Source organism: Phoxinus phoxinus, assembly GCF_949152265.1.
Source record: "Phoxinus phoxinus genome assembly, chromosome: 7".
NCBI classification, from domain to species: Eukaryota; Metazoa; Chordata; class Actinopteri; order Cypriniformes; family Leuciscidae; genus Phoxinus; species Phoxinus phoxinus.
The window spans coordinates 3,369,396-3,385,988 of record NC_136882.1 but is presented as its reverse complement, the minus strand read 5'-3'; the positions used below and the strand labels follow the sequence as shown (position 1 = coordinate 3,385,988).

General features: G+C 38.6%; 1 protein-coding gene across 1 annotated transcript in view; it reads right to left on the bottom strand.

Moving 5' to 3' along the window:
- Window positions 1-16,593, bottom strand: part of LOC307002128 (piezo-type mechanosensitive ion channel component 2) — a 93,296-nt gene that overhangs the window by 45,480 nt on the left and 31,223 nt on the right. The window contains exons 20-30 of the mRNA XM_079619421.1: window positions 14,666-14,812; window positions 14,195-14,395; window positions 12,675-12,879; window positions 9,673-9,774; window positions 9,422-9,587; window positions 7,027-7,270; window positions 3,004-3,100; window positions 2,030-2,189; window positions 1,742-1,831; window positions 1,556-1,644; window positions 1,189-1,298 (exon numbers count right to left, since the gene is read on the bottom strand). Of these exons, the coding sequence (XP_079475547.1) occupies window positions 1,189-1,298; window positions 1,556-1,644; window positions 1,742-1,831; window positions 2,030-2,189; window positions 3,004-3,100; window positions 7,027-7,270; window positions 9,422-9,587; window positions 9,673-9,774; window positions 12,675-12,879; window positions 14,195-14,395; window positions 14,666-14,812 (1,611 nt within the window). The remainder of the gene's footprint in view (window positions 1-1,188; window positions 1,299-1,555; window positions 1,645-1,741; window positions 1,832-2,029; window positions 2,190-3,003; window positions 3,101-7,026; window positions 7,271-9,421; window positions 9,588-9,672; window positions 9,775-12,674; window positions 12,880-14,194; window positions 14,396-14,665; window positions 14,813-16,593) is intronic.

Below are 16,593 nucleotides of genomic sequence, written 5' to 3'. Positions count from 1 at the left end.
CTGAGTCTCATAAGGTAAGATGCAGGTTTTTGTGCCGCCACCATGTAGTAAAATATACAGTTTTTAACATTTTTTAATCACGAGTTCTGAGCATTCTCATGGAAATCTGTCCTCATTCATTTGTATGTTCATCTGTAAGTGATATTTTGGCTGTTTAATATTAGGATTTTGTTTAAAATACCCCACGCGGCACCACCCCGCAACATCAAGCTCCGCCCCTGAATAAAATATGTAATGTCACAGTCTGTTCTATTTCAATTATTATCATGGACATTCAGTTTATTTTCACGTCACATGCCTTCCTTTGTTTGTATTCCCGCCATAGTTACCTTGATCACCTCATTATGAGTTCATTCTGTTCAGCTGTGTTGCGCGTTATCTAGTTTGTGTTCCTATATAAGTCCTTCCCTTTCAGTCACTCCTTGTCTGTTCACCGTCCAGGGGTGCGTTTCCCGAAAGCATCGTTAGCCAACTATGGTCGCAAGTTCTGTCGTTATCAGCAGTTCAACGATTTGGTGTTTCCCGAAACCATCGTTCCAACGAAGTTTCTAGTTTACATGAGATGTAGACTGAATAAATCCTTATCTTTAGCAAAATAAGCAAGCTGACATTCAGTACAACTCGTGTTATTTATTTAGAATACATACAAATGTAATTTACGTCTTTTAGTTTGTCAAGAGATTTAAAACACCGTTTTTGAAGACTGCGCATGTGCGAACGTTCTCTACTATGTAAGAACGAGCCAAATATTGAGTCTGGTAATAAAGCAAAATAACTGAGAACAATTAGAAATGGTCTTCAGATGCCATGTCTGTAACTTATATGACAAAATCTAGTGTTAATTCGATCTCAAACAGATTAATTAAAATAAGTTATTAGTCCACCACGTGCGAGACGTCATAAACCAACGTGGTTGAACGATACTTTGCGACATATGGTTTCGGGAAACAGTCGTGACTAGCTAGTTGATTTCTCCAACGATACATCGTACTACGGTAGTTAAGCAGCGAGCTGTATAGTTGTACGGGAAACACACCCCTGGTTAGTGTGTGTTGCTACCCGATCGTCTGTTTGCCAGAATACCATTACACCTGTAATTTTGGACTTCTTATCTTCGTCTGTGTTTGCCTTCCTGCAACCACCGTGACAATAGTATTCTGTGAATGCACACTTTTGTTCTCTCTATACCTGAAAAGCAGTTTTCTTCTCAGGTAAAATGTTGTCCTGTGTCCTGTCCTTCACCTCCTCTTCCTCTTCCTCACTGTCAGTTTCAAACAGATCATAGCCACAGTCCCCATCTGGACATAAGCAGACACACACACAAACACACACACACACACACACACACACACACACACACACACACACAAAGACACGTCAGAACACTCTTTACATTAAAGAGATCATATATTATTTTATGATGTTCATTAAATTTTATTCAGAAGTTTGGTGATGTTGTGATATAGTCTGGCAGAAGAAATAAGCAACAGTGAGAAGATGATTTATAGTTCATACCAACTATATAACATTAAAATATCTGTTCAAAGAGGGCTACCGTTTCGCTTTGGGAAGTGTGAGGATTCAGGATGAACAGCAGAGGGTGTCACTTGCTCTTTATTCTGTTTTGACTTGATTTTCTCCATTCTGTGGGACAAGAATGAAACCGGCTTTCAACTTATTTACAATGTTAAAGTATTGTATTAACCGTTAACAAAAAAACAAACAAAAAATGTCTCCATACTGTTTCTTCAGTGTCTCCACAGATTTGATCTCCATCTCCAATCTTGCTGCCACTTGTTTCTTCACTTTGGCTTCAAACAACTCTGCACCTCTTAAAATAAAGAAATATTAGAATAAACCTAAGTTAAGTTATTATCTAAGACTACTTTGTTACTGCTTTTTGACATTTTTGCTATAAATAAATTTTCGTGATCATTTTCATGTATTCATGTTTTTACATTTCTATTGATGTTAATACACATGTTACTAATGTTTACGGGTTAGATGTTGTCAATACATCCGTGAATACCTTGAAGCAAGGATCTTGGAAGTCTGAAGGTCAGACACGACATAGAGGAAGTAGTAGCTGAGGAAGACTCTCCTCTGAGCCAACAGCACGGTGAAGCAGATCGCATCCCAGACGATGCCAGCTTCACCCTCCGGCAGTTCACATTGACTGTCAGGCTTAGCTGTACAAACATGTGTTAATGATATAACTCAAGTTTAATTGATGAAATGCCTCTGGTCAACTGCTTTACCATTATGCTAAGTTTAAGATTTTACATCGGATCTAACTCTAATCTCTGCTGCAGAGTCACTTCTCTGGTCAAACATTAACGTATTGGTTGAAAAGTTAAATCTCCACCTGAAGTACATTTGATGTAGACTTTTTAATTCATAGGCTACTATGCTATACTGTATATACACAACTACACACACACACACACACAACCAATAGCCATCATAAAATATCATTTTTGTGGGAGGGATGAGAGTCCTCGATGGGTTAACTTAAAATAAATAAATCTGAGAAGCAAATATTGTTATGAAAAGCTGTATGGAGATTCATTCTGCTTCTTTGTGAAAGTTGTTAGAACTTAAGAATAGTAAGTAGTCTTTGGTTATTTTTTTTACAGTTTACAAGGTGGGAAAACAACAATTAAAAGCACTAGCTTAATGTGTCCATGGTAGTTTACAAACCATTTTCAGACAATAATAGGACTCCGGTAACTAATGTTAGTTTTGGGGGAAATAGCTAACACCAAACTAGTTAAAATGGCACCTGTGTTTCTCAATAACAATCGTGAAATGCCAAAACATTGGTACAATTCTCTCATCATGGCTCCTGTATTTCTTACACATATGCAATGAATTACTGAAAAACTTTGAAAACTTTGCAGGGTGTACATAGCCTATAAAATATTTGAAAATATAAATTAAATATGACATTTCCGGTGGTGTATGATTACTCTAGAAGGAATCCTTTTCCATTAGGTTACTCACGTAAGCTGTAGCCTTTGATGGTGCAGAACATGCTAAAAGCTTGAATGAGCCAACAGCCGTGCTTCTGTAGACTCTCCAGATAAGCACACGAGCCGAGCTGATCACACACACACACACAAACACAACAAGTACTTATACTTCAGAGGAATAACAAGCTATGTTCAGTATACATGCTGCCTCTTGGTAATAATATTAGCAAATATGGGATTAGGTTCCATTGTCTGCAGATGATACTCCATTAAATATTTCAAGACCAGGTGAAATTTCTAAATTATCCAAGTTGACAGAGTGTTAATTATTGGATGACCAGTCATTTTCTTCAGTTAAATTCGGATATATATAAGATATATAACAGTTGCACTTTATTTTACAGCATGTGTACTTAGTGTTACTTGTACTTACCTAAGAAAGTCCTGAGTAATATAAGGTAACTGCATGGGTTAAGGTCAGGTTTAGGGGTCGGTTCAGTGTAAGTACCTAGTTATAACCCAGTTATTGTAATTAATGTAATAAGTACATAGTGTGAACATGGGAAACAGGACTGTCAAATAAAGTGCTACTGACATTACTTATTGGGCCAAAAACCTGTACACAGAAGTTTGTATATTTATATAGAGTATTGTATATTTAACCCTCTGGGGACCAAAAAACGCGCCCGCGTTTGCCTCGTTTTTTTTCACATAACAGCAAAATAGACTGAAATACTCCCGTAATTTTTTGTCATACAGGCTTAAGAAATATGAAAAAATAAACTGTTAAATGTCTTCTTTTTTATGGGTTCACTTAAAATCGAAATAAAACATTGTGCTTTTGTAAAATAAAGAAAGTAAACAGGGTGTGCTTTCTGCCTCTCCGTCTCCGTGAACTTTTTTTCTAGTGCAAGTCTGTAAACTTAAACAAAACTCAGCGAATACTATTCACTCAGACATGAGATATATCTCTATAATCATTTAAGTGTGTACTTTTAAATTATCTAATTCAAAACTAAAACAAATATTCTCTGTTTATGCAATCTATATAAAAAGAGCGAGAGATCAGCCGTTCTCATTATAGTTCTGGCAGCTCATTACTCTGCTAATGTGACACGCCCATGGAGAGCGCGCGCTATTCAAACGCAGATGATGAACACATGCAAACCAGTCAACGCCCACACCAGCTGGAAAACACACTCGCTGTAAGGAATAATAATATTGTGATAATCCTGGAAATTTTACCTCAAACGTGCTGGAGTAGCCTAACAACGGATCCAGCTGCAGATCAGTGAGTGCTTTGTTCTAATCGCGATATGAAATGGTGTCTGTAAACCGCAAAAGACTGTTTAAATTTGAATCGCGTTTCTGTGTTTGAATGAATGAACGGCACAGACGGCACATGTTGTTTACTACAACTCGCGCGTGTCTGTGTGTGAATGAAACTATCTATATTGCCTACTGAGATAAGTAAAAATCGACTGAATACGTTGAAATAAAATGTCTTTGTATAAGCAACATATTAAACTGCAAATTAACATTTATGCCCTAATATATATTATAAAAGACGATATGTTACAGACGAAATATGAAAGACAACATTTTGTTTTGGAAAGATTATAAAGTTTTTACTGCCACATCAAAACCTAATTTACAGGTGCAAACAAAATCTTAAAAGGTCAATATAAGCCTTCTCTTTAAATTATTTTTGTGTAAAAAAAACACTTTTTTTCAAGAGGTTTACATCTCTGAACCAATTCTGTAGTAATATATATATATATATATATATATATATATATATATATATATATATATATATATATATATATATATATATATTAGGGCTGTCAAAAGATTAATCGCGATTAATCGCATCCAAAATAAAAGTTTGTGTTTACATAATATATGTGTGTGTATGTCATGAACTGCTCGAGGACGCAGACAGTGGTGATCCAAATGCAGGCTTTAATGAGAGGAAGATCCAGATAACACAACGAGTACACAGGCAGAGGGTCAGAGTCCAGGTAAGCAGTCCAATACAGCAGAAGTACAATACAGGGGCAAGGCAAACGGGAAAACCAGATACAGGCAGGGAGTCCAGGAACTGAGAAACTAGGAAACACTAAGGAACTGGGAAAACGCTATAATGCAGTCAGACACATACAATACTGAGCAAAGACACAAAGGAAAACCAAGGCTTAAATCATAGAAGCTAACAAGCATAATCAAAACCAGGTGAAAGACATAAAGCATAATCAGTCCAGGGTAAAACATAATAACGAGTGAAACATAGAGTAGGAGTGCCCCCCAGTGGCTCATGCGGGCACTCCAGCCGCTGATTGTCTGGAGAGTGTACTGTGTATAATTATTTATATATATATAAACACACACAATCATGTATATATTTAAGAAAAATTGGTTATATTTTTATATTAAATATTTATATATAATATAAATTATATAATTGTATATACAGTATATAAATGCAATTATTCCTTAAATATATACATGAATAATAATTCTACACAGTATACACACATATATTATGTAAACACAAACTTTTATTTTGGATGTGATTAATCACGATTAATCTTTTGATAGCCCTAATATATATATATATACATGTATATGTGTGTGTGTGTGTATATGTATGTATATATGTGTGTGTGTGTATGTATGTGTGTGTGTTGTCTTTGCATTCTTTCTTGTGGCTCAGTGACACCTGAATGAAAGCTCATTAGTATGCAGCATTAGCAGGTCTTTGTCTTCAGGTGTGAATGAGGACATTATTCATGACCTTGTTGAATCATTCACGCCCACCTGCATATTGCCTTTCCAAACAAAAAGTGTCTTACAAAATTGAAATCAATCTGTTGTTTAATGTGAACGATTAGCCGGGATGATTTTCAGATCATTTTGAAGTAAAAACTTTAGGCAACAACATCCATTAGTCAAAAGTATTGTGGGAATATGTGAAGTTGGTCGTTTGTGGTCTTATGTCATAAAATTTAAGTTTGAGTTTTTTGAATAACCACGCATTAATTATTTTCTCTCAAAAATGCAAACATGTACATACATGAAAAAAAAAAAAAAAAAATATCAGGGCATGTCAAAACATCTCAAGGACCCCAAAAACACCTTAGACCCCAGAGGGTTAATACAATTTGCATTTAGAAGGATGTACTCTAACTTTATCCTCTACAGTTAAAGACCTGGGTGTTATATTAGACAACAACTTGTCTTTTGAAAATCATATTTCATATGTTACAAAAACAGCCTTCATCCACCTCAGAAACATCGCTCAGCTCGAAAAATTATTTTTGTTTCTGATGCATAAAAGCTAGTTCATGCATTCATGACCTCAAGACTAGATTACTGTAATGCATTACTAGCTGGTTGTCCTTCATCCTCAATTAACAAGCTACAAGTGATCCACGATACAGCTGCTAGAGTTCTGTACCGATTATAAAGTATTGCCATTTACTTATAAGGCCCTAAATTGTTTAGCTTCTGTGTATTTATCGCGCTACAATCCAATATGCTTTTTAAACACAGAACTCTAGACTTGTGGTGGTACCGATAGCAAACTCTACTGTTATGAACAGCAGCTGCTACACTCATTATTCTCCATTTGCCTGTCTGTTTCTAAGGGTGCTTTCACACTGAGCCCTCCAGGTAGTCTCGGGCTCGGTACCCCAGTGCACACCCGGGTCCACATTAGCAAATTTTCATGTGAACCGTGTCCCGTTCCGAACTAAACTGCCAGTGTGAAAGCCCCCTGAGGGTGGGTAGACTTTTTACATCCACTGTAGGGTTATGTGTTTGGGATTTAATAAAACCATATCTATTTATTGATCTGATTTTATCTGTGCATGGCATTTAATAAACATATGAACTTTTGTGTTATCTTTGACCTTATAGAAATTGCCTTCAATTGGCAGAAATTATGTTATTCTCTTAATTGGCATAGTATGGTTATATTTAATTTTTCAACCTCTCTTGGTCACAGTATCCTACCACAGGGCATGACGAAACACTCAAGAGATGTGCTTACTGAGAGCATGTTCTTGAGGCTGATGACCACACAGGTGTACGCTATGAGACCGTCCCATAGTCTGAGCACACACTGCACTGGCTGCAGCAGTAATGTGCCTCCAAACAGCATGAAGTAGAAACAGGCCACCAGATAACCCAGACAGAAGATGTTAATTCTTGTGGTTCCAGTGATGAAGATGAGACATAACACCATCCAGAAGAAATAACTGAACACAAACAGCTTCACCATGTCCAGAAACGACCTGAAGGCACACACACAAAAGCATAACATATCAGAACATTTTACATATACAGTAACACAATGTATTTACATCAGCATTTATGCTAAAGCGATAAAATGAATGACACTCTGAACATTATTACATTTTGCATTATCTGAAATCCTGATTCTTTTTTTCTTTTCTTTTTTGTTGTTGTAGTGTTACATGTTCAAATCAAATCTTATAGAGCACTTTTAAAAACAGCAATTGTTTACCAAAGAGCTGAACAAGCATAATCAGGGTGAAAAGATTTACATCTTCTTAGTGTTTGTCCCGCATAGTAGAAGGGTTCGCTTTTCTGGATGGCTGGCGCCATTTGATACGATCATCGGCTTGATCGGGGTGCAAACCGGTAAGCTTGAGATCGTTGAGCAACGTGTCGATCTACCGCTGCTTCGGCCGTCCCTTCGGTCGCTTTCCGCTGACTTCCAGCTGGAAGCCAATTTTGGCAAGCATTGTATTGTCAGCATGCAGGACATGTCCGTACCAATGAAGCCGGGCTTCACGTAGCTTCTTAGATATTAAGGCAACACCATAAAGTTGCCGAATGTCATCATTACAGATGTGGTCGAAGCGCGTGATGCCGGAGATCCATCGCAGCATTTTTGTTTCCACGACACAGAAACGGTGTTCTACATCTTTCGTCACAGGCCAAACACTCAGCGCCATAAAGAGCAACAGGACACACAACAGTACGGTTGGTAGATCTTTGACTTAAGACGGTTACTGGTCTTCCTACCGCACGTGAAGCTGGTAGTCGTGCGCCACTTCAGCTAGGTAGAGTTGACTCGCACATGGCTTCAAGGTTCAGACTTCCATCAACTGCAATCGTTGAGCCAAGATACTTAAATGTCTCGGTTCTTGGTAGGTCGGTGCCATCGATCTTGATCGTACCCCGCTCGTTCTGGTCTGTCGTCATGTATTCTATCTTTATAATATTAAGGCATAGGTCAAAAGTCGCCAGCCGATTGCTCCATACCTGGACATTACTCGAGGCTGGCTTTCTCTTCAGGAGTAAGTATAACCCCCCATTTACTAACTTTCTGGGCCGGCAAGTTTCGATCCCATAGAAGCCTATGGAGGAGTGATCCAGCTCTCAGATTTCATCAAAAATATCTTAATTTGTGTTCCGAAGATAAACGAAAGTCTTACGGGGGTTGAAACAACATGAGGGTGAGTAATTACTGACAGAATTTTTGGGTGAACTAAACCTTTAATTCTGTGGGTCGGTACGTGGATGATCCATGACTGTTTTTTTGTTTTGTGATGTTTGTTCCTGAGTCCCTTGTTTGTCCTGAGCAGTTAAAGTGCCAGGGGGTGAAAACTTTTTGAATTTGAAAATAGAGGTAAATTGTACTTAATTTGTCTTCCGGGAAACATGTAAGCATATGCAACAATTTTTTGAGAATGTGCGAGTCAAAATTTTTTTTAGTTTATTATTGTAACGCGGCCAGGTGTTATGCGAAGAAGGAGGCGGGAACCGGTGAACATTTCACAACTTTAATGACAAAAATAAAACAAATAAAAAACTAAAGTATAAGCCAGCAGCCCCTCGCGGACGACTGCTGGCCACACTAAAGAGAAAGAAAAACTCAACAGAAACTCAGGCCTGTTCCTCTCTCGATCTCCTCTGTCGTCGCTCCCCCTTTATGCTTCCGCTCCTCCGTGAGAGATACGAGACCGGTGTGTCGTGCAGGTGTCGCTCATTATCAATCACTATCAAAAAACTATCAAAAAAAATACCATGTTCTATGTCAGGGTTTCTCTAACTCGGTCCTGGAGGCCCACTGTCCTGCACAGTTTAGCTCCAACCCTGATCAAACACACCTAGCTGTGAGTTTCTAGTGATCCTGAAGACATTGATTAGCATGCTCAGGTGTGTTTGATCAGTGTTGGAGCTAAACTGTGCAGGACAGTGGCCCTCCAGGACCGAGTTAGAGAAACCCTGTCTATGTGTTTGAATTCTGAAAGAGCAAGCACAACAAATGTTTGCCATCTTAGTTTTCCGACTATGTACTGGAACGTGGTCTACTCGGGTGGAATACAGCATAAGTGTTTGTACAATACAATATAATTGTTTGTTATATATTGTTTTGTTCAGGAAATGTATACTAATGGAAAACCAACACATACCGGCAATGAAGGAAGTTGTTGACAGGAGTGTACTGGTTTAGGGTTTGAGGATCCAGGTTTCGGCTGATCTCCACATTCTCTCCTGCCAGGAGTCTCATGCAAGCCTGATTTTCCTCCTCAAAGACCTGCCACTGCAGAGACGCTACCAACAACAGCAGGCAGTCATCTGATCGAAAAGACATTAGAAAATGAGAGTGACACGCATTTCTCTTGGAATAAATGTTAATTCAATGTGGTGTGAAGTAAGTTACAAAGGATGAAGGTGGCGTTGGGACTCATGGCGTAGTCTGGCAGATACAGCCACTTTATCAGATTAGAGCTCAAAGCCGAAGATGACTTCCTCCAGGGATAATCTAGCACAGAGTGGAAGTGTTTCATTAGGACACATGCTTTTTGGATATTGTGCTTTATAAAAATGTACTGTTCTAAAATGATCCTGGGCCGATTATTGTACTTCAAGCACTGCTCTTACCTAAAACTATTGATTTGACTCATTCGCTCATTAATAGAGACTTATTTTTTTGTTATTAAATCCAATCTTCTCTTTTTCTAAATTGTACTTCTGCTCCAGTTTAACCCAACCACTGGAGTTGCACAAGCTGAGATAAAATGAGGAGGGTTGTGTCAGGAACGGCATCAGGTGTAAAACCAGACTTCCATCATAAACCAGACTTCCATACCATATCAGTCGAGGAAAGGGTCACCAACGACCGCCGTGCTGCTGACATATTATTGTAGGCAGAGCCATGAAAATGTCACAAACAGAAATAAGCACAAATGTCAGAGCATGTCAGAACACCTTCAGGACCCAGAAAACCCCTCAGACCCCAGAGGGTTAAATGTTGGCACTGTGACTGGTAAAGAAAGAGAGTTGGCTGATATGATGGAATGGAGAAAAGAAGACATACTGTGTATACAAAAGACAAGACAGTGAAAGAGGAGTAAGACCAGAAGCATTGGAGGTGCATTCATACCATGTTACCATGCTGGGGATGGAAAGAGAAATGGGGTATTGGAGGTGAAGTGTCATACAGAATGATGCATGTGAAGCTGGAAATCGAAGGGGTGAAGATAAAGGGATGAATGGGTGGAGAGATTACCTATAAGGAAGAAAGAGTGTGATTGGAGAAGAATTCAATGGGGATGTTGCTGAAGGTAGGTTTGGTGTCATGGAAAGGAATGTAAAAGAGAAGATGTTGGTAGATTTAGCAAAAGTATGGAAATGACGGTGGTGAATGCATCTTTTAAGAAGGAGGAGAAGCACAGGGTGATGTATAACATTGGAGGAAGGTGCACACAGGTGGACAACAGCCATGGCCAAAAGTATTGGTAATGACAAATTTGCTAAGTTTGCTGTTTCTGTATTTGTAGATTCTTTTTTCACATGTTTCTATGGTGTACTGGAAAAAATTATAATCTTTCAAAGGCTTTTATTGGCAAAAGCATTCAATATATGCAAAGAGTCAATATTTACAGTGTTGGAAGACTGTTGTGTGACATTCAGAGAGGAGGTGAGGAAGTATAGGTAAGCTGTCATGACCTGCTCGAGGACGCAGACAGTGGTGATCCAAATGCAGGCTTTAATGAGAGGAAGATCCATATAACACAACGAGTACACAGGCAGAGGGTCAGAGTCCAGGTAAGCAGTCCAATACAGCAGAAGTACAATACAGGGGCAAGGCAAACGGGAAAACCAGATACAGGCAGGGAGTCCAGGAACTGAGAAACTAGGAAACACTAAGGAACTGGGAAAACGCTAGGTAATGCAGTCAGACACATACAATACTGAGCAAAGACACAAAGGAAAACCAAAGCTTAAATCATAGAAGCTAACAAGCATAATCAAAACCAGGTGAAAGACATAAAGCATAATCAGTCCAAATGAAACCATAAGTAGTAATGAAAACTAGAGAAGGAGTGCCCCCCAGTGGCTCAAGCGGGCACTCCAGCCGCTGATTGTCACATAAGCATAGGGAGGAATACAAGGACATACAGCTCAAGGTGAAGAGATAGGTAGTGAAAGCGAAGGAAATGCTTATGCCAAGCTGTATGAGAAGTTAGACACTAAAGAAGGAGAAAATGACTTTTACCAATTGGCCGTTGATAATGGATGCAGTTGGAAATGTCCTGCAAGTGGTGAGATTGTGTTGAGAAGGTGGATGGAGTATATTGACGAGCTGATGAATGTAGAAAATGACAGAAAGAAGGTGGGATGATGTATACATCAAAAAGTGCAGGGGATTAGTAAGCATGAGGTGAGGGCAGTGAAAAGTTTTGGTCCAGATGGCATACCAGAGGAGGGAAGGAGATGTTTAGGAAAGATGCCTGTAAAGTTTTTAACCAGATTCTTAAATAAAATCTTGCCAAGTGAGAGAATGCATGAAGCCAGAGCTGCTGTAACTACAGGGGCTTGAAGTGTATAGAGCTAGACTGAGAGAAGAGGTGATGATCTGTAAGCAGCAACGTGGGTTAATTCCAGGAAATAACATGCAAAATTTGCTTTGAGAGCGTTGATGAAAAAGTATAGAGAAGTTCAGAAGAAATTGCACTGCGTGTTGTGCATCTAGAGAAAGTGTATGACAGGGTCCCAAGAGAAGAGTTTTGGCACTGAATGAAGAATTCAGGAGTGGCAGAGAAGTACAGCACGTAAGAGTAGTGAAGGATATATATAAGGTTCAGTGTGACAACAGTGAGGTATGCAGTAATGACAGACTGGTTCAAGGTAAAGTTGGGATTGCATCAATGATCTGCCCTTTCTTGTTTGCAATGGAGATGGAAAGGCTGACAGATGAGATAAGACAGATAAGACATGTGTGTGTGTGTGTGTGTGTGTGTGTTCGTTCATTTGGTAATTTCCGTGGGTGGTAATATCATCCAAGAGGCTTTTTTTATTCATAATAACATCTTCATCAGATTGGTTAATAGAAAGTCTCCGCTTCTCATGTGTCATTTTGCCCGTTTCTCACAGTTACACATTTAACACATCTGACACTTTTATCAGTATGGAAAATAAAAAAAATAAGGTAAAATGATGCAAGCAACTAGTTAATATTAGCTGACGTTTGTGTTAAATGCCTGCTGGGTTAAATCCATAACCCAACCAAATGGTTTTGTAGTGAAACAGCTGTTTATACGGTCACAATGTACATTTGTTTATCTGTTAATTAATTCCCTGAACATTAAAATTATCTGCAAATAAATGCATCCCTTTCTTACAAGTCAACTTTGCAGTAGTGAATGTTGAGTAACTGACCGATGCAGAGCGCTGGTGGTAGGCCAATGCACAGCAGGTACTGCAGCACCATGAAACTTGCGATGAAGCAGCAGTATTTCGGCCACACTTCTCCTATGGCCTTCCTACGACGACGTGCCAGAACCGCCATTAGAGCGAAAGAGTGCAGAAGCGCACAGACATCCATCCGCTGGCCAATGACATTTACAGCTACCACAATACACACCTGATACATCAAATAATGTGGAAAATGTAGTACATTTTTTTAGAAGTTAATGCTAGTTTGAAAACCTGCATTCATAAAATACTGAATAATTAATTATTTTGCTCAATTTTTTATTTTTTTTGCAAAATAGATATTGAATCTGTAAAGTTTCTCAACTTTATAACCTTTCTGAATCTCTTCTAAATGCTAAAGGTTTGAGAGGTTTAGGGTAAGTTTACACGACAACGCTATACTAAAAACGACAACATTGTCAAAACGATCCCCATTCAAGCGGATCCATGAAAACTAGTAAAAACGCTGTATTCTTCTGCCAGGCCAGTACTTGGCAATATCACTTTGTAAAGAAACACGACTTGCCTACAGACTGAACACATAATACGCATGCGCACATTATCATCCTTTTCACAAATTTGCGTTTTTGTAGTTTATACGGAAACAATATCATTTAAAAAAAAAACTTTTCAAAATTGTGCGTTTTCGGGACCCCAAAAATGCCGTTGTCGTGTAAATTAATGACCAAAACGCATAAAAACGGTTAATTTTTTAGTTGTAAAGGGTATCTTGTAAACACCTTAGTCCCAAAGTATAAAGTAGACATCCAAGACACTTGTGCTGTTTCTCTAAGATGTTCGCTGTGCCGCCACACGGATCAGTTCAACTGTGCACAATCTAGTTTAATCAGGCGCTTTCTTCAAGTTCAAGTATTTGTATATTTTACTTAAATTAATGTTAATTTTATTTCAAGTAACAAATTGTTATTTTAGTCAACTATCGTAATCTAAATTTAATTTCAGCCTAAATTTGAGATTTGGTGTCAGATTAAATCAAAATAAATTTCTATCAAATGTAATGATTTAGGAGATATTTTCTAGAAGTGCAAGAAAGCAAGAACCCTTGTTGTTGGGCTGGGCTTCTTACAGTGACATAAAAATAACTTACACTACATCCAATTTAAAACACTCAAATTATGTCACATTTCACACTATGCTAGTTGAAAGAAAAATAGCTTATTGTTTGAAATGCATAATTTTGTCTATGCAACTATAAACTAGTGAATATGAAACAAAGTTAGTGTCACTGTTTTTAGTTGGTTACTCTTACTTATAATAGTTTCAGTTGCAGTGCTTTTTGTAAAACATGAAACGGCAAAGAAGAGTCTGTAGTTTACTGCAAATTAACCTAAAAAACGAAATCACTAGAGAATGCATGAGATGAGAGACATCAAAAGATAAAAAGGGTTATGTTGTACACAAACGTAACTAGTCATGTAATATATGCTATTAAAGTATATGCTCTACGTATATGCTCTACGTACCTCCAAACCAAACTTGTAGAAGAAATAGTTAGTAAAGTATCTGAGGGAGGGCAGAATGCCGTGGTCCAGATTACGATGCGTCACACCCTGGAATATGGTGCGGCTGTATGTTGCTTTAAGGCCGTTTTGAAGACGATGATGCAGCTGGTGGCGATGGACAGTCACATCAAACACAAGCAGGCCTAAAATGAACAGGTGATTCTATTGGAATCACCGAAACATTAAAATAAACATTATTCTTCAGTCTGCATATATAGACAATTTAGTTAAAGTCAACATGAAGTTCCATTCATAACAGATTTAAAGTATTTAAAGTGACATTTCTGGGTGAAACAGGATATGCTAGGGTATAAATCCCATAGATCATCAATATGAATATGAATAATTAAAAATGGTTATGCTTTTTCATTTCGGGTTTTTGAAAAATGTATTCCAAAAAGATATTATTATAAAAAGTGTGTAGCAGAATACCCAGAGACAGGGCAGGATGCGATCCTCACACTTCCTCAGTCCGCCGACCCACATCGCCGGATCGACTGCTGCCACATACAGAACTGAAGTCCTCAATAGCTCGGCTCTGTTGCCAGCCGTCCAACTCTCGTTAGATGATGACAGGCCCTTGGGGAAGGTTGGACTATTAAAGAACTTCGACATAAAAATGTTGACATTTAAAAGGAAACCAAATGTATAGGATCATATTGTTTAACTTTTTTATATTTTGTATATTACTGTATGTGTGCATGAAATGTGAACTGTCTATCCCAAACAATGCCAAGCAAAAAAACAGAAATGAATACCAGCATTCAGGAATGAATACTGGGCATTCTCTCCCAAATGAAAATGTTGTACATATTGTCACAGTGTCTGGTTTGTGTTTCCCTGGGTAACCACTAGAGGTCCTCTTCCCCCACGGTGTCATTCACTCTCAACTACATTTCCCATCATCCTGTTCTGTCACTCATTGATTCATTGCACTCAGCTGTCTCCCGTCACCTTGTCAGTATATGTGTGTATATATTCCTGCTTGTTTCAGTGTTTGTCACGGAGTCCTTGTAGAATGTGACCACACTTCCTGAGGTCTGTTTCTCGTCTTGTTTCTTGTTTTGGATTGCTTGTATGGTTTTTGACCCTTGCCTGGACTGGATTTATGATTTACGGGTTACCCATTAAATACTGCTATTGGATCTACCCGTTTGTGTGTGGGTTCTTGACACATATTAAATGCATCAATCTAATGCACTTTAAGGGCAACACTGAGTTCCAACCTCTCTCCATTGACCAATGTTTAGCTAAATAAAAAAGTATTTGCATTGACTTGTACCTGGACTTTTAAAGGACTCAAACCTTTTTTGTTGTTGTGATGGAGTCCATATCACACAATTATTATATTTTTATATTATTATTATTTTATTATCATATTTTTCTAAGACAGAGAAAAATTTATAATGTAATACTGTATTGTTAAATAAAAAAAAAAATATTTAATTCACATGATCCACCACTTCTCCTGGACTGGGTCACGGTGGCAGCAGTCTAAGGATGCCCATATGACCTTTTCCCTGGCCACTTCATCCAGCTCATCCTGGAGGATCCCAAAGCAATCCCTCCATTATGTTCTAGGTCTGCCCTGGGGTCTCTTCCCAGCTGGACATGCCCAGAACACCTCCACTGAGAGATCCCGAACCACCTCATCTGGCGGTGGAGTGGCTCTTCTCTGAGTCTCTCAAGGATGTCTCTCAGGGTCAGAGAAACCCTGCAGAGAAAACTAATTTTGGACCCATAATCTCATTCCTTCGGTCACTACCCAGAGCTCGGGACCATAGGTGAGGTTTGGAACATATCGATTGGTAAATCGAAAGCTTTGCCTTCAGGCCTAGCTCTTTCTTCACCACGACAGTCCAGTATATGACCGCATTACTGCTGCCACCGCACCTATCCACCTGTCAATCTCATGCTCTGACCTAGCCTCACTCATGAACGAGACCCCGAGGTGCTTGAACTCCTTTACTGGGGGAAACAACGCACTCGTTGAAGTCGCCCTGCAGAACTATGGCGTCTCCAGGTGGACCTCCAAGAAGGCCTGATACTCTGAACTGTGGTTCGGTGCAGAAACACAGAACACAGTGAATATTTCATAATAACTATTTTCTTTTTTGATATACTTTACACTACAGTAGTAACATTTCTTCACTTGCAAGGAGTTAAAGGGATAGTTTGCCCAAAAATGTAAATTATGTAATCACAATAATCGACACACATATGTTAACCACGGAAGCTTGTGTGTGCGTCAAACAAACCTCACTGGCATGCACACGTTTATGTGGTTAACATATGTATGAGTGTAAAGCCGAAATTAAACATTTATTTAAAAAAAAAATTCTGTGTTTCGATTCATCATG